Raw genomic sequence first — 18817 nt, forward strand, 5'->3', positions numbered from 1 at the left:
CATCTTTAACCGAATGATTATTTGTAACACGTCTGCATGAATGTCACGAACTCCCTTTACGTTGTCCCTGAAGTCCGAGAAATGCAAAGTCCTGTCTTGCTCTCTTAAGAAAAAACCTATTATGTTCGCTTACTCTGTTCAAGAAGAAGTCCTTGAAAGTGTAAACTCTTATCGGGACCTCGGCATTTTCATCGACCGTAAACTGACATTTATTTCACACGTTGATCATTTGTCAGAAAGGCCATAATAGGCTGCTTGGGCTGATGTGGCGCAATTGCAAACATTTCTCTCCATACACCAAACGTGCACTTTATCTTTCCCTCATCCAACCATCTTTCAATTTCTGTTCAATTATTTACAACTCACTCTCTGCTTCTCAGGCCTCCAGAATTGATCGGACCCATAACAAGTTCTTGCGCTTTGTCGGCCCAGCAGCCAACCTGCCTCCTATTGTTTCCCCGACATCTAGGAGAGCAAGACAGGATTTGCAATTTCTGTATAAATGTCTTACCTCTAAGTTTGATTGTAATCTTGTTACGTTGTTCCTGTTTGTAATCTTCGTAGTAAACCCTTTCTTCATGTTAAATTTTCTCGTGTCAATGTTTGTAAAAATGGTATTTTCTGTAGACTCTCGTCTTTGTACAATTCATGTCTTTTAAAAAATAATTCTTTAGATATCTTTAACTGTAATTTCTCTCAATTTAAATGTATTATTAATGAAATTATTTAAATAATCTTATTTAAATTTTTGTATATACTGTACTTATATTGGCTTAGGCCTATATATAATAAGTTTAGTTATTTTATTTTCAACCTGTTATTGGTGTTTTACACTGTTGGTTTGAAATAAAGAATAAAGAATTAAAAAAATTAAAAAATAACAAAATAAATAAAAAAGAATAAAAAAAGTATACACACAAACTCCACAAAGTTGTAAAATAACTCAAAAACAAAGCTTTAATTTCAATCAACTTCAACTTTCAACAATCCAGTAAGCACTTTAAACAACAGCCTCACAATAATTTTTACAATCGAATATCCAACCTCTAATATCCAACAACTAATATCCAACCTCTAATATCCAACCTTTTTCAAAATAAATGCTTCAATAAAAAAATCCTTCTCCCCCTCCTTACAATTGTCATACTGTCCCTTATGTACAATGTTCATAACCTTCTAGATAATTCCTTATACTTCTTATTCTATTGGATTACAGTTTCTATTAATAGCACTTCTGAAATGTTCCTGGTTGTTTTTATATTAATTATAGTTACATGGCTTCATAAATCAAAACATATTCTTATTCTAGAATGTTCATGTAAGCTAGACACTATGATACTGTATAGCGTTTTATAAACGAGAGGCATAATATAGATTGATTTAATAGTAATAAGAATAATAATATACAGTGTTAATGTACTTTGTCTTTCGAAATTCATCAGAGGAGGAATTTAGTCGCCTCTCTGCGTCCAAGACCAGGAAAACCAGGGTGCCGTAATTTCACTCTTCCTTGCTTAGAACACTCTTTTTGTCGAAAATGTGATTTAGTCTTGATAAATAAATTTTGTCGACAAATTAGGTCTATATTTTATACGATAAGAATTTTAAAGATGTACAAAATAACATTGTTATTGTCAATTCTTTCAAATATAAATCTACACAAGTTTTTTTATTTAAAGTTTTTGGTCAAAACACAAGACTCAAGAGGGCGGAGTGCGCGGGAAAACGAAATCTGAAAAATACATAAATTTTTCAAATTCAATCATTAAAAGACTGTCCGGCAACCAGCGTACAATACGTTATGGGGCTAATAGAGGATTGTGTGGAACACTTTAATGAAAAGAACTTGTATGCCGTACTTGCTGTAGAAACATCTGCAAAACCAAATGAATGTAAGTACTAGCCTAGGTAGGCTAGCTAGGCCTAGGCTAGGCCCTAGTAGTAGTAGTCTGACTGGGCCTACCTAGGCCTAGTGGAGTATGGTCGAAGCGGCCGCCAACCAAAGCGGCCGCCAGTTTAATATCGTCATTTGTATGGAACGCCATGTGCGCTTTAATCTTTGATTGTCGTTGTCAATGCCATGGCCTATGGCGAGTTGAGTTACAGCTGTGTGTATGGTCAAACCAATAAATATAAGCCAAATCATGTACTATCGAATCTTTATATTTCTATAAATTAAGTTTGTCTGTGGATAAATCAATGTAGGCCTATATTTTATTCGCCGTGGTTAGGATTCCGGCACCGGAACTCAACTGCCCAGCGTTAGGGAATCCGACACGCTATTGCGCATGCCCAGAGCGAGGTAATCGGCGACTCTATACTTATCAACATTCTTTGACTATACAGCGATGGATCATTTCATAGCTGCGCCACACGACGAACTAGCCTATAGATGCCTACTAATACGGGATCCACTAATCTAGGCTAGGGCTACCAGTTAGACGTGACCAGTGGGCCTATTTATTTTGTAATTAAAAAGTGGTTGCTTTATTCATATAAACTTCATATCATTATGAATTATAATAATTACATGACTAGTTTTATGATTTTTCATAACGCATTATACTGTACATAACAACATTGAGTTGTCCCTGAGGCTGATAAACAACATGCAATCACAAGTTGGATGTGAAAAAACTGTTCGGGAAGTCAGGGTCGCAACGCTAAAAACAGCATTACGAATCTTAGATAGAAACTGATACTTATTAATATCATTATAATTATTTTAACGCGTGGCGTAGTCGTATTTTAATTATTAATTCATGTATGGCATAGGCAAAGTTTCATCCATCGCTCTCTCCCTCGCGCAACGACTATCTAGGCTACAGTAATCCCTATCACTCCGACTCTCGGTGGTGTGGTGGTGTGTGTGGCACTCTATAAGTGCAAGCTATAATTCACTTCCCAGAGCTATGGGCATGCGCAATAGCGTGTCGGATTTCCTAACGGTGGGCAGTTGATTTCCGGTGCCGGAATCCTAACCACGGCGTATTTTATTTGTATTTTAATATTAACTAACTAAATATATTTACATTATATACTAGGCCTATCGAATCATTAATAATTTACGTTTGCATCATAATCTACATACTATTGAACCTTTATGTCTCATTTATTACGTACTATTTATTTATTTGTTTATTTTATCCTCTTGACCCGACGTTTCTTGAGCACTCTCCTATCGAATCTTTATACAGTATTGCATTAATAATTTACGTACGGTATTGCCGAATATTTATATCTCATTTACATACTATCGAATCTTCATACAGTATTGCAATAATAATTTACGTATTACGGTATTGCCGAATCTTTATATCTCATTTACATACTATCGATTGAATCTTTTTACAGTATTGCAATATAATAATTTATGTACGGTATTGCCGAATATTTATATCTCATTTACATACTATCGAATCCTTATACAGTATTGCATTAATAATTTACGTACGGTATTGCTGAATCCTTGTATCTCATAGAATCTTTTTACAGTATTGCAATAATAATTTACGTACGGTATTGCCGAATATTTATATCTCATTTACATCAAATCTTTATACAGTATTGCATTAATAATTCATGTACGGTATTGCCGAATATTTATATCTCATTTATATACTATCGAATCCTTTATACAGTATTGCATTAATAATTTACGTACGGTATTGCTGAATCCTTGTATCTCATAGAATCTTTTTACAGTATTGCAATAATAATTTACGTACTATTAAGGTATTGCCGAATCTTTATATCTCATTTACATACTATCGAGTCTTTATACAGTATTGCATTAATTATTTACGTACGGTATTGCCGAATATTTATATCTCATTTACATCAAATCTTTATACAGTATTGCAATAATAATTTACGTACGGTATTGCCGAATATTTATATCTCATTTACATCGCATCTTTATACAGTATTGCATTAATAATTTACGTACGGTATTGCCGAATCTTTATATCTCATTTACATCAAATCTTTATACAGTATTGCAATAATAATTTACGTACGGTATTGCCGAATATTTATATCTCATTTACATCAAATCTTTATACAGTATTGCATTAATAATTCACGTACGGTATTGCCGAATCTTTATATCTCATTATGATTTACATCGAATCTTTATACAGTATTGCAATAATAATTTACGTACGGTATTGCCGAATATTTATATCTCATTTACATACTATCGAATCTTTATACAACAGTATTGCATTAATAATTTACGTACGGTATTGCCGAATATTTATATCTCATTTACATCGAATCTTTATACAGTATTGCAATAATAAGTTACGTACGGTACTGCTGAATTTTTATATCTCGTTTACACTGTACTGTTTTTATTGAATAGGGTGTGTTATACATTTAAGTGTTATTCCATTGTAATACATTGTTTGTGTTTTCAATGAAGCAACGTGAAGACGAAAACGCGACCTTCTACAGCACTATTCCTGGCCGGCCGCCAGTCGAGTTATTAGCAGAAATTCACGTAATTAATTACCGTACCGTACAGACACTTGCGTCTTATTTTAGTATTTAAAACTAATTTTAAATTGATCAATATTTATATATCTGAAGGTATAAAACAATTTAGGATATTAAATAAATTGATGTCATCATGTTATTGTAATTAAATTATGTTTGTGAACACGTACTACTTACAGTAATTACTTTACTATTATATTAATATACAATAACAAATAATATATTTTGATATATTTTATTGAAAAAATATATATATTATTCTTAATAATTGGCATATTATATATTATACAATAAAAATACCACAATGTTTTTTATTGACTTTATTAAACATATATATCATTTAGAACAGTTAACGTAAGTAATCATCGATTCGCCATTTCGTTTAAAAGAACGTATCACATTCAATCTGTAATAAAAGAGAATATATTACATAATGTAGGTTGTTATTTACGTCCGAGGAAAAGAAAACCTGTCGATCGAAACAATGACAATCAAAAATGACAAAACAACGACAATCAAAGCGCACACGGCATTCCATACAAATTACCGTTATTTAACTAGCGGCCGCTTTGGTTGGCGGCCGCTTCGACCGTAATCCGGCCTAGTCCTATCATGTAGGCCTAGTCTAGCCCTACTAGATAGAGGCCTAGTAGGCCCTAACTAGTACTAGGCTAGGCCTAGTATAGTAGTCCTGGCCTCCTGACGATTGACAGACGATCAGGGCCAAAGACGATCGGGACCAGATGATACTGATAGGGCTTTTTTTAAAGACGAACGGGTACCAACGCGATTGGTGTACGGTCGGGCCCAACTTTGTGGACGTTCGGACTCAACTGTGTGTGTGGACGTTCGGGCCAATATATAATTAGCAGAGATGGGGTGGACACCGGGGTGTTTCCCCCTCCCTGGAACACCATTAATTTCATAATTTTTTTTCTGCCACTAAATTAAAATTCGCCGTGGTTAGGATTCCGGCACCGGAACTCAACTGCCCAGCGTTAGGGAATCCGACACGCTATTGCGCATGCCCAGAGCGAGGTAATCGGCGACTCTATACTTATCAACGGCGATGGATCATTTCATAGCTGCGCCAGAACGAACTAGCCTAGATGCCTACTATTACTAATACAGGATCCACTAATATAGTAGATACTCCTAGGCTAGGGCTACCAGTTAGACGTGACCAGTGGGCCTATTTATTTTGTTGCTTCATTCATATATAAACTTCATATAATTATGAATATGAATTATATAATTACATGACTAGTTTTATGATTTTTCAAGTACAAAATAAAAGATTTCATATAACGCATTATACACTGTACATAACATGCAATCACAAGTTGATTTGTTGACGGCAGCCACCGCGTGGATATGACAAAACTGTTAGGGAAGTCGGGGTCGCAACGCTAATTACAGCATTACGATTCTTAGATAGATACTAATTCTTATTAATATAATAATTATTTTAACGCGTGGCGTAGTCGTATTTTAATTATTAATTCATGTATGGCCTAGGCCAAGTTTCATCCATCGCTCTCTCGCTCGCGCAACGACTATCTAGCTAGGCTGCAGTAGTAAATCCCTATAACACTCCGACTCTCGGTGGTGTGGTGTGCAAGCTATTGCGCATGCCCAGAGCTCTGGGCATGCGCAATAGCGTGTCGGATTCCCTAACGGTGTGCAGTTGAGTTCCGGTGCCGGAATCCTAATTATTGACATTATAAAAATAAAGGAAAGAGGATCGGGTCCACGAAAACGAATTAGATTTATAATTGTTAACCATAAAATAAATTTCCACAAATTTGTGATACAAAATAATGTTAATTGTAATAAACTATGTACTTGAGGCCTACTGTAGACCTGTAATGTAAAGAGTACCCATGCATGGTCACGGTGACAGTGAATCTCTTAATTAGGGACACCTGTAGTGTAATATATTCAGGGGACACTTTCCCACAATTGTACGTCATTCATTTGACACACTATATAGTCCAGTCAATCTAGTGATATTTAGAGGTAAACCCACCACAAATTGCAATAGTAACGAAACATTAATTTTTTCATTCAAAATGTAGTTTATAATGACATATTAAAAGTCACCGAAAATTGAAGCATTGGAACACATTATTTTTTAGGTAATCTCAACAACTATATAGTGATCGATTTTATTCCATAAATATTTTGGGGTAGGGGGTAACATTTATGCCCATAGCTTCTGGTTTTATAATCCAATCTCAATAATCTTGATATTAATGTGTAGAATATATATTTCTTTCTAATATGCAATTTAAAAAAACAAAATACAACATTTATTTATATAACTAGAGGTCAAAAGGTTATTGACCTTTTACAAAAACTTATTTTTTTCCTTAAAAAAATGATTAACTGTAATATTGTGCCATAATTGTATATGCATTTAATCAAAATTGTGTTTTATCTGTACCTATCGATATATAAAATAGGAAACATGATGTTAACTAGAAGAATTTTAAAAGTAATGATGTACTATTCTTATTGAAATTGATTCTTTATCAAATGTAAACAATTTTGGGGTAGGGGGTATAGCATTTATGCCTATAATCCATTGTTTTATAATCATATCTAAATAGCTTTAGTACCAATGTGTAGAGTATATATATCCTACTAATAATATACATTAAAAAAACAATTAATACAACAGTTATACGTAACTAGAGGTCAAAAGGTCATTGACCTTTTACAAAAACTCAAATTTTCTTAAAATAGCGTAAAACTAAATTATGTTTATATATATTATATTTATATTTTGGAAGTATTTGGTGCAAATAATGTTTTTCCTGTACCTATTGTATCGTCATGAAATAGGAAAAATGATGCTAGCTAGAAGAAAATTGAAATTCATTAGCGGTATGTACTATTGTTGATTAATTAATGAGTCTTGATAATTTGATTTACTATAGATAGATTGTTGATAATTTTAGTATCAACGAATGTACGTAATGACAAGTAATTGATCTTCGCAGGGTTGCGTCTTCTCTCCTCTCCTGTATATTATATACACGGATGACTGTCGGAGCAAACAGGACAATAGTCATCTTTTCAAATTTGCTGACGACACTGTCTTGCTGTCTCTCCTTCAAACTTCACAGGACGGTCATGGTTCCGCATTAGATGGTTTTATCCAATTTTGTGGAAACTCCTACTTGAAACTCAATGTGACCAAAACCAAGGAGATAATTGTAGATTTTAGGAAGGAGAAAGGACGCAGCCCTCTGGTATCCCCCACAAATGACGAACCAGCGATATTGTCCATTCCTTTAAATACCTAGGTAGGCCTACTATATTTGAGAACAATCTCAGCTGGGAATTAAATACAGAGGCAATAGTAAAGAGAGGAAAAGCTGAACCATTTTAATGTCGATAAAGTAATTCTCATGGTTTTTTATAATTCCTTTATTGAGAACGTTTTAACTTTTTTCCTTTATATGCTGGTTTTTTGGTCTTAGGGTCAAAGAAAGAAACTCACTACAAAGAATTGTTAACTTAAGTTCTAAATTAATAGGTTGTCAACTTCGTAGCTTATCTTCCTTCTGTGACATGCAAACTCTAGAAAAAAGTATAGCTATTCTAAAAAATGTTAACCATGCCTTGTTCAGTGATTTCGAGCTCATGCCTCATGGGCGTCGCTTTCAATGCCCGGCATGTAGAACAAACTGGAAAAGAAATTCGTTTTTGCCAGTTGCCATTCGACTCTTAAATTCTTGAACTTTGACTCTTGTTATATTGTACTGTATATTGTGATATTTTTGTATATTTTGTAAGATCATTTTAATCCAGACCTTTTTATTTGAATTGCTCCGTGTGGGATGATATTGTTTAATCCTTCAAATAGAAAAGGACTCACAAATATGTCATCAGTATCACTTTCTTGTTCGGGTATTAGTACAGTGCAATGCCATTGAATTCACCACATGTAGTTCTAGTTACCCCTGAATGCTTCAAGGAGATACTCAGGTTCTGGCTTTAAGTCGGTGTGTAGAGGAACCATGTTTCCATCATTGATCTTCCATCCCCAATCCTCGGTACACATAATCAACCCCACTCCATTGCTAAAAGATAACTTGAACTTGAACATGTTGTTAAGTACCTTGGTTGTGGTACGATTATGAAGTTGGCGATATGCGAGGTTGTACTTGTAGATGGGATGGAGTCAAAGGCATTCCACGTTGTCCAGGTAGTCCATTGTACAGATGCACTAAACCATTTTCTCTAGCAACCACAATGTCATCCTTTTTAGCTTGTTTGCATCTGAAGACTACAGCATAATGTCAGAAATAAGTGCAATGACAAGCTTTTTTTTTAGAGCCACTTGTTTTCCAATTCCGAAAACTCTGGATGTTGTGTCACCAGTATCGCATGAGCAAACAGAAGGTTATCACAGATGTCTCTCAAATGTACTGTTTGAACCAGTTTGATAGTCCAGCATCTCAGCTCCAGTCTAAAGAATATCACAAGATGTTTTAAATGCTTGACTGCAGAGGAGCACTAGTAGATCCGTGTCATCGGATAATGACAGATGTTTTCCTGTTTGCTGATTCAATGGTTTTTTTGTACTATCCGAAAGAACATCTGCATCAGCAGCTGCATTCACTCATTGCCATGTTGTTCAAATACTAGTTACGAAGATTTATAAATTGTTGTTTGTTACAGAAAGTGATCCTATTTTGTGGTAAAATGTACAGGGACACTACCACCTGACCCGCCTTACCATGTGCGCCGTCTTTGGTGGATGAGCCGCTTTCATAATTATCAAAGACTATGCAGAGCAATATTTTTTACAGATCTCTACACTATTCCATGGAATGCTGTACAGTAGAGCACTACCATCTAAATTGTAGGCCTACTGGACATTATTCAGTGAGTTGGATGTATTAGACTATTCAGAAGAAGTTGTTTCCACGTGGCATCATGTTGGTTTATTAGCCGAAAGTATTGTAAGTTGGTAGTTTCAAAAAGTGCTGGTGGATAACAAAGTCACCTCGAGTCACCTCTGGAACTGTAGGATTGCACACATATGACTTTATTGCCAGGATCTTGAATACATTGCAAGACTTTCTGGCCAAAATATTCAATGCTTAATACCACATTGTTAATATTCCAAGTCACCTGCAGTAACTCCCGTGTCAATGGTATGAAGTCTCTGAGTCGTAACCAAATGGATTTTTCAATTGCCATTGTGTTCCTGACGTGTGGCCATAAGGTCTTATGTTGGCCGCTGCTGGAGTAACGCCCTGATACTATAATACAAGACATTACATACATTTCAGCGCAGAATTGGTCTGGATGTAGGCATTCCTATATTCTCTTGTCAAACCTTTGGTTTTCTTTGAGGCTTCTCATAGAAACTTTTTCAATCACCAGGTCTGTTGACAATCCAGCCCAGATGGTCCGAACGTCATACAACATGGAGGTCATTGTCAAACTGCTGTTGAACATCTTTGTATTTCTACTGGTTAAAAAATCGTTAAAATACTTATACATCCCAATATAAATACTATAACCATGGCAACACAAATGCCATCTGGAAAAAATGGAATGTAGATCATCCAGAAGCAACAGGAACGGATATGTCACTCATCTGCATCTTGAACTGGTCATGTGTATCGCGTTCGACTGAAATGTTCACCCCAGGGTATCCCTGTGTGTATACCATTGTTGTTTACAGCGAAAACAACATTTTTAGCCAAAATTGACACATTATGTTGTGTTTTTCCGCAAAAATGACATTCTAAATAAAATGTTATGACTATAAGTTTGATATCACTGAATAGGAAATTTAATAAGCTTTCGGATGACATAAATTCCACTTGTATATAATGTATTTTAAATGGTTAAATATATGTAAATAATGGGGCATATTAATTTTGACTTAAAATGACCTTTATTGACCTCTGACCCTTGACCCAATGCTTGGATTTTCGGTGACTTTTAGTATGTCGTTCTACACATTATATAGAATTCAAAAATACTAGCTTTGTTACTATTGCAATTTGTGGTGGGTATATCATTAGATTGACTGGACTATATAATGTATATTTTATTTTAAAGGAGTGCAGGCAAAAAATTTCTGTTGATCATACATTCCAATACAGTAATTATTCATAATCATAATTTTTTTAATTTAATTTGTGTAACACGAGCTTGTTGAAAATAAGCACTTTCTTATCAGTGTGGGGATAGTTCAAATTACACAGTAAAATATCTAATCTTCTGTACACAAATTTTGTAAATAGAGAGGCATTTTAAAAAGCTATGAAAAATAAACGGTGTGGTAAAGATGTATCAGATGACTAAATAGGTATATTAATAATTTGAATTTTACATTTCTGGTGTTTTTATTCAACTTCAGATTTTTATTTTCATGCTATAGCAAAAATTATCCACCAAATTAAACACACATCATTATTGAGTCACTTTAAGTCATTACTCAAAACTCACCGTTTCTGATTTTTTCTACAGCGCCATGAGCAATGAATGTTGGAATGGCGCTATATAAATCGAACGAAGTACTGAAAAAAAGTTTTCCTGGTTTTTATGGCAGAATTTTTCCAAATTTTGGATTTGACCATATTAAGCGAAATTAATGTTTTTTCGTCTCTTGATTTCTGTTACAAATATTTGATTTATGTACAATTAACCAGATATTATATTTAAAATTCATGCCTGTACATGAGCTTGAAGGGGATTCCCGGTCAGCAAAAATAGGCTTTTTTGCTGAAAAAAAATGTTTAATTGCTTTAAAAAAAACTGTATGATAATTTCACTGAATTATTTAATGACAAAATTAATGGAAAAATCATACGTCATTATTGCATTGTCTATTTCACACACTATTAATGGGTGTTTTTTTATATATAAAATGGAAATCCGTGGTAAAAAAAACGTCTCGTGGAAATATCTGCCAAAATGTTCACTTGCCTTAAACAAACTATATCATGATTTTATTGTTTACTGCATTATTTAATAAAAAATATAAAGGAAATGTTGTCTATTTGACACTATAAAGGCACTTTGTTGTATTCTCTACAAAAAGCAAAAACATGTAATACGAATTGTACGCGTGATTCGACCCCATGGCCCTGCAGGCTTTTTGCTGAAAACATCGATTTTCAAACAATCTTATACCAATAAAATGTACCTGCATTTTTATTGAATCTAATAATAATAGAAATAATATTTATGTAATCCGGTAAGATAATTAAGTTATAAGGATAAAAATTAAGTAAATGTAGAAAATGTTAACAACTCAAGTTTTTTGTATTTAAAAAAATAAAAGTATCACATAATATTTTTGTGGTAGGACCTAGGGTTTTTAGTACTGTATTTTCTTTGAGTTTAACACTATTCCTTATTCAATAATAAGCACTCGTATAGTGTAGGCCTACAAAAACCTAATTCAAGTAACACGACATGCCTAAGGACAAAGTTAATTTTAAAATACATTTATTTTTATAGTAAAGAAAGCGTACCACAGATGTTCTTTAAAGGTACACCCTGACAGGGTCAGTGAAAGTGATAAAAATGATGCTACCAAGAAGTTTCAAACACTTGGAAAACTTTATTCTGTGTTGTCCGATAAAGAGAAGCGTTCCATCTATGATGAAACTGGTAAATTGACCATTTATCTTTTTCTTTTAAATTTATTTTATGAAATAAACTGTAAGTACCGTAAATAACCGGAGGGATTTTTGTCTAGCAAAATGTTATATATTACCACCTTATGGCTGTATCAAATGGTGTACAAAAAACTACTACTACTGGGGCCGGATTTATCAAACTTTCATTTAGCAAAAAAAATCGTCTTAACTTTGCCTGAAATCTTTTATTTTGCTTTAATAGTCAGATTTATTAATAATACTAAGCAAAAATATTTGTTTAATTATATCTTCTAAGGCGAACAACACCCTGCCTTAAGATGAAAAATGTTGGGTTATCTCATTTCTGCAACAGAAAACCTCTTGTTTGACAACGCGAGCACGCTAGGAGACTATGCTAGTGCGTTTTCCGCGGTACCACAGAGGCTAAAATAATGATCAATCTTCAGTAAGATGGCCTAAAAATTGGACGAACAAAATTTATGTTTTCGGGATACTATAGGTACGACACATTTGACTAACTTTTATTAGAAAACTGTATCAGGTGCCATGGGTTGCTGTCATTGATAAACATATGTTGATTTGATTTAAGTTTAGAGTAATAAAAGCATACAGTAGTTACCAGAATGCGCCCTCTCTTGTTGGGAGTGAAAAATAAGGAGATAAAATGTTATAGCGAAAAAAGCTAATGCGCATGCGTAATCAAGAATTTTTCATCTTAAGACACAATTTGCTGCTCTTTAGAGTAAAATTTCTCTAATAAGACAGTTTGATAAATAATCTTAAGTTATTTGCTTCAGCACTTCTTAAATATTTCAGCATCAGCAAATTTTGATAAATGCCAACCCTGTACTACAAATTCAGATTAATCAGCAAAATTTTGTAAAAACAATTTATTTAAATTCCTAGTATACAGTACGTATAAAAGTACTGGATTGTTAACTGTATACTGTAGACAGAAAGAAAGTGATTTCAACCAGAGGGGACTCAAAATGACCGCCATTGTTAAAATATTATTTAGTATATAAAAATAATCTAAAATACAGTATATGAGAACACATCACAATTTTCTTTTAAAGCACAGTGAACTTTTTATTAAAAAAATGCATGCAACCCAATGAAATGAATAAGTTCTTGGTAAAATATCTATTAGTAGTCTTGCGTACGAGCATCATTTAGAATACATTATCATTTTAACATGCTCTGCACACATACCTGTACACCCTACTGCGTAAATCTAGCATATCGAATGGTTGATTATGACTACATTTTGACTGCCCAGTATGTGTGTCAACATTATACTATGCATAGCCCTCGAAATTGGGACAAAATGACCTCGGCAAAAAAATGCCGACGTAAATGAAGCCCACCTCGGCAACATGTCGGCTTTTTTTTTTTTTCAGCCCCCAAAGCTATTTTTAGTATTCAATCAAACACACACTAAAAATAGCTGGGTTGATAATGTACAGCGCATTTGCAGCGCGGCTTGCTCTCATAATAACCACACAAACAAAAGAACCCTTGTGGCCAATCACAAAAGGATCTGCTGATCATCCAATGACGATTACGCGGCTGTAATAATAATAGAACTAAAAACCATGACAACCATGTATTTCACACGACGGTGAAACAGGGTGTAAAAAGAGACGAACAACGGTTTGATTTACTTCTTTTTATATTTTTAATCATTGTCAAATGAAAACAAGGTACACTGTTTTATTAATTGTGTACACGCACCGCTTGCTAAAGTCACGTGATATCAATCCCCAATACAAGTTGAACTCTTCCATTCTCTCAGCAGGACACCATAATACTAAGAAATAAACTGACAATACAACTATAATGTTTTAAATATTTATTGACTGTTCAACTTTAAACGCTTTATATGTTCATATAAAAATTGATATAAGTAATCAACAATTGTAGTATGACTTCTTAAGAAATAAAATGATCACAGCTAAAAACCGGAATCTATCAAGTAACAATAAGTCATGTGATTTGTCATGCCTCACACTAAACTCACATCACACGACGATAGATCTCAGTGTGGTTCGTTGTTGTTGTAAACGCCGGAGCGGTCGCTGGCCTCATCTCTCTCTCCGGCCCTAGTATCTTGTGTGTAAAATAAAACCAGTGTAGGCCTAGGCCTAATAATAACTCCAACGTACAAATATTTTAAGATATATTTAATTCACTTGTAACGAAGGTAAATTTGAAAAAACTGTAATAGGCATAAAACTATTTATTTGCTGTGTATGTGGTAGCCTTGATTTTACTCCAACAAGGCCTAAATCAATAAAAAGAGCCTCGGTACAGTAAATCAATGCCGTGGTAAGCTAGCAGGACCTCGGCATTTACCTCGGCATTCGATGCCGAGGTAAATTTCGCGGGCTGTATGCATGATGCACCATAGCAGAGTATCCATGTGTGGTGGCAGAGAGTATTTTTAATGTATGAGAGTTCAAGGTCAACGGAATAGTGACCTGTTGGTAATTTGCAGGCCGGTAATTTGCTATGAGAGGCAGATTAAATTTGCATCCAGGTGTTGTGGATGATCCGGGTCGTGGAGGTAACCCGAAACTGATACCGCTTGTAATATCTTTTGGGTGCCTGATGTACAGCGATGAGGGGAGGGACTCACAAATCTACCATTTAGCGTCTAGCCCTTGTTTCTTCACGCGCACACTCTTTTACTGCATCTTGAATAGGTGGCAGCCTAGTCTTGTGCGTGGCTAGTCTCAAAGTACTGCGGAGGCAGCACTTGTATTGCAGGCAACATGGGGGAGGAATGTTATGCAAGGATACCGAAGGCCCAGCTTCCTTTGGCAGAGCTTGTACCACTGCCGTGATTGCCTCCAGCAGTATGCATAAAGGATGATGATCCCATTTTATTGTCGAACACTGGCCCTTGCATTGCACGCATTCTGATTTTGACATGGTGAGTCACACCAAATCCATCCATTATGGTTCAAGCAATGCCTTCTCTCTTGAGAGCATGGGCTATTGTAAGCTAGTCACAAAATAGATTACCCATTTTCAATGTCGGTGACAGACAAAATACAGTATGTGCCTAAAAATAATAACCGACAAAACTTCAAATAGCTTTCTTTGAATAATAATAATAATTATTTATATCTTTGTAATATTTTAACGATAAAATTAGATCTATGGTGTCACATACTTTTATTTTCATACGCATCCAACAGTCAGCAACTCGCCAATTACAAGATTATTATTATATTAACTTGTTGTATTAATCTGTTTTGTGTATTTATTAACAGGAAAGGTCTTCGATGATCTTGATACTGACCAAGAAATGGACTGGAATGACTATTGGCGATTACTCTTTCAAAAGATTACGGTTAAAGACATTGAAAAATTTGAAGAAACATATCGAGGTATATCAGTGTAGTTGTACTTGAACAATTGCATGATACATTATTTCATATAATAATATTGCACATTGTCATTTGTGTTTTTACGATTATGATTAATTATTTAAATAATCAAAAATGATGAGACAATACAAGTTCATGAAATAGAGTTTAAATGTTTTTATTCATAGTCAGTAGGTCTACAACGTACAGTATGAAATTTGTATGCATTTGGCGTATTTGATTTGTGCTTAACCAAAATACCTTGTATATGGACAAAATAATCAATTCAAACAATCATTTGATTAGCATAGTAGGTCTTGTTTGATTTTCCAACTTTTTTCTGTAGTAATGTATTGTCAGTCTTGTAAGTTTCAAACATTATATTTCAAAAGAATCACCAGAAGAACTGGAGGAGCTGAAGAAGGCATACATAGAATTTAGTGGAGATATGGAAGAAATTCTTAAAAACGTAATGTGCTGTACATACGATGATGAACCACGTTTTCGAAAAACATTACAGGAATTAATAGATAACGACGAATTACCCGAATATGAAATGTTCACAAAAGAGGACAAGAAAAAATCCAAGAAAAGGAAGAAAAAGGTAGTGTTATTGACTTTGTTTACCTTCTATTATGTTTATCATTTTTTGAGGTGCTGCATAGGCAAAGTACTATTTTGATACAGTGTATTACCGTACTGACGCGGGTATAAGCCCACCCCCCTTGAACATGAAATCACGTCAAGTTTGGGGGGTGGGCTTATACCCGAGGATCCAAAAATGCAGATCGTCAAAAACAGCACATGTACACTGTGTATTCCACCATGCGAGCGAGCGCCCTCACGTGTACGACGTTGCCTCTAAAATACACGAGGTGTAGAGTGTCGGAAAATTAAGCTTATAGTTCGTGTAATTTATCATAGAATATATCTTATTTTAAACATCAATTGAACAAGAATTTATCAAGCAGAAAAGCAAGTATACAATGTTCGTTAAATAGAAATGTACCAAAGAAATTTAATAAGCTTGTTTATGGCAGCCGATACCAAATAGTGGTTTTCCGTTTTGGTGACTTGTAGCGTCGTGTGTAAAGCGATCTTCGACCGCGATGGAGTGTAAACAAAACAGGACCGCTAGGCCTCATATGGCCTAGCGTATATTAGCCTAGCTTGGTTATGATCAAAGGTAGGTGTATTCGGTGTATGGACGTCGCCAAATACAAAATAATGTATTACGACACACACTGTAGATCTTCGAATTAATGGGTGGGCTTATACCCGAGTGCCTCATTTTTCATGAAAATTAGTCAAAAGTCAGGGGTGGGCTTATACCCGAGTATGGGCTTATACCCGCGTCAGTACGGTATATCGACTTGTACTGTAATGCTACAATTCTTATCAATGAAATAGATATAAAATACCATAAATTGTAACAATTTTTAAGCTAATGATGCCTGAGAAAAGTGATAATGGTTCATTTAAAACCATTAGAAATAATGTAAATAATGAATCATAGTTAAAGGGTTTTTTTCTTTAGTTGGTAAGATTTGTTTACAAAAAAGTGTATTATCCTATGAAGAAATATTGTGTTTGAAATAGGCTATAGCTGAGGAAAAAGAAGCAGAATCAATGAAAAAAGAGCTTAATCTTGGTGATGCAGATGATTCCTTGATGGCTATGATTCAAAAGAAACAGGCTTCCAGGCAACAAGGAGCTGATGATTTCTTTGCACAATTGGAAGCAAAGTATGCAAAACCAAAGAGTAAAAGTGGTGGAAAGAAAAAGAAAAAATGAAGTGTTTAAGTGTCAATTAGTACTAATTAATAAATAAATAATGAACAAAATAGATCAAACTTTTTTTAATTTGAACCGAACACACATTTTACCTGTTACCCTTTATTTTAATTATAATGCAGCTTTCTCCTTGACTTGGAATGTACTGTAGCTGAAAAGTTTTCAACTGAAAGCAAAATAGTAATACTGTACAGTATTTGTATTTTTACTTTTATAAGGGAGGTTAAAGGGGGTTGGAGTACATAAGATATGCAATTGTCCTGATTTTGGCAGTATTTTCCCACCTTTTCCCATTGTTCAACCCTAAATTATTCTGCTTTTTCAAATATTATATCATTTAAGAAATATCAGAACTAAAGTAAACTTCAGTCCTGTTTTTATATTTTTAGTCGCATGCAGCGCGACTCTACAGCTCACTATGACGGTCGATTGGTTGGTCGGTTTGTCTGTAAACATTAACTTGAGCACGCGACTGCAGCCATTTATATGGCCTTGTTTTCACATTATTTAGATATTTAATTACTCAAAAATTTACAAACAATTTATAATCTTCAATAACCTCTTTCAAGCCCATCGCCATAGTCATATGCTTGGAGAAAGTGGGCCTGGGGGTACTTTAGCTCTTTTTTCTCCGGTTCTTTTTGATTTAGCATTTATCAGTGCGATAGCCCAGTTTAAATCATTCTTCCAACATTAGCATATTGTTCCTCTACTATGTTCATTTGTCAGATGAAAGCTTTTTCTGTGCTTCTTCCACTTTGATTTTCATGATGGTTCCTCTGTAAATAAAAAAAATAGTCACGAATAAGTGAAAATGTCTCCCAAGTATTAGTAGAAAAAGGAATTACGTATGGTGCTTCTTAGCCAGCATAGCATCTATTACCTTAATGAAGTAAATTACCTGTCATTGACAATTTAGATTTTGCTAGCTGACTGTATTGTTTCAGAGAGTCCCATGAAAACCAATCCTGCCAAACTTGATGATCCTCAACTTGAGCTTTTATAGCTGGAAGGCCTTGATCGAAATCAAAATCCAGAGCTACTGATGATGCAAGAACCTAGTTTTAAATCCTCAGTGGACATGACTTTTTTTTATAAACTGTTAGTATGAACTGCAGATACTGTTGTTTCACATGGGCCTATTCATACCTTATTAAAAAAAATTCTGTGAGATTCGATCCACTACCAGTACCACATACTTTACATACGTTCGTAGGTTTTTATTGAATAAAAACTAGTTGTGCTGGATTGAAATATTAGCTAGTAAATGTGTAATGTGAAACATGTATCTTCACTGTTGTGTTTTATGTTATATATTATTTATCTTGATAGGTGAAGTAGTGTTCTTTCAAAACGATTTGCGTTCAAAATTACGAACCAACGATTGAAACCGGCTTGTTGCTTGAGATTTGTTGTTGGGTAATTTATATATTGGCTTATGGAAAGAAAGTGGAGCAAATCAGTTGCCTGTCTTGTTATTTTGAACTCTGTCTTCATCGATTTTAGAAA

At 34.4% G+C, this 18817-nt stretch overlaps 1 protein-coding gene across 1 annotated transcript; it reads left to right on the forward strand.

Annotated features, from left to right (window-relative positions):
* The first annotated feature begins 1701 nt into the window (after positions 1 to 1701).
* LOC140039753 (dnaJ homolog subfamily C member 9-like) lies at positions 1702 to 18550 on the forward strand. The gene is made up of 5 exons (XM_072085364.1): positions 1702 to 1892; positions 11998 to 12150; positions 15419 to 15535; positions 15907 to 16118; positions 17114 to 18550. Exons 1-5 carry the CDS (start codon positions 1802 to 1804, stop codon positions 17306 to 17308), a joined length of 768 nt encoding a protein of 255 aa, XP_071941465.1. The 5' UTR covers positions 1702 to 1801; the 3' UTR covers positions 17309 to 18550.
* Positions 18551 to 18817: the final 267 nt, after the last annotated feature.

This window comes from Antedon mediterranea, chromosome 2, assembly GCF_964355755.1.
Source record: "Antedon mediterranea chromosome 2, ecAntMedi1.1, whole genome shotgun sequence".
Lineage (NCBI taxonomy): Eukaryota > Metazoa > Echinodermata > Crinoidea > Comatulida > Antedonidae > Antedon > Antedon mediterranea.

What these genes read in the sequence shown, in the direction of transcription:
- LOC140039753 (XM_072085364.1), top strand. Translation starts at nt 1,802, where the DNA reads ATGGGGCTAATAGAGGATTGTGTGGAACACTTTAATGAAAAGAACTTG. An exon ending in TTCCATCTATGATGAAACTG is followed by an intron (nt 12,151 to 15,418) that starts GTAAATTGACCA and finishes ATTTATTAACAG; the next exon opens with GAAAGGTCTTCGATGATCTT. An exon ending in CCAAGAAAAGGAAGAAAAAG is followed by an intron (nt 16,119 to 17,113) that starts GTAGTGTTATTG and finishes TGTTTGAAATAG; the next exon opens with GCTATAGCTGAGGAAAAAGA.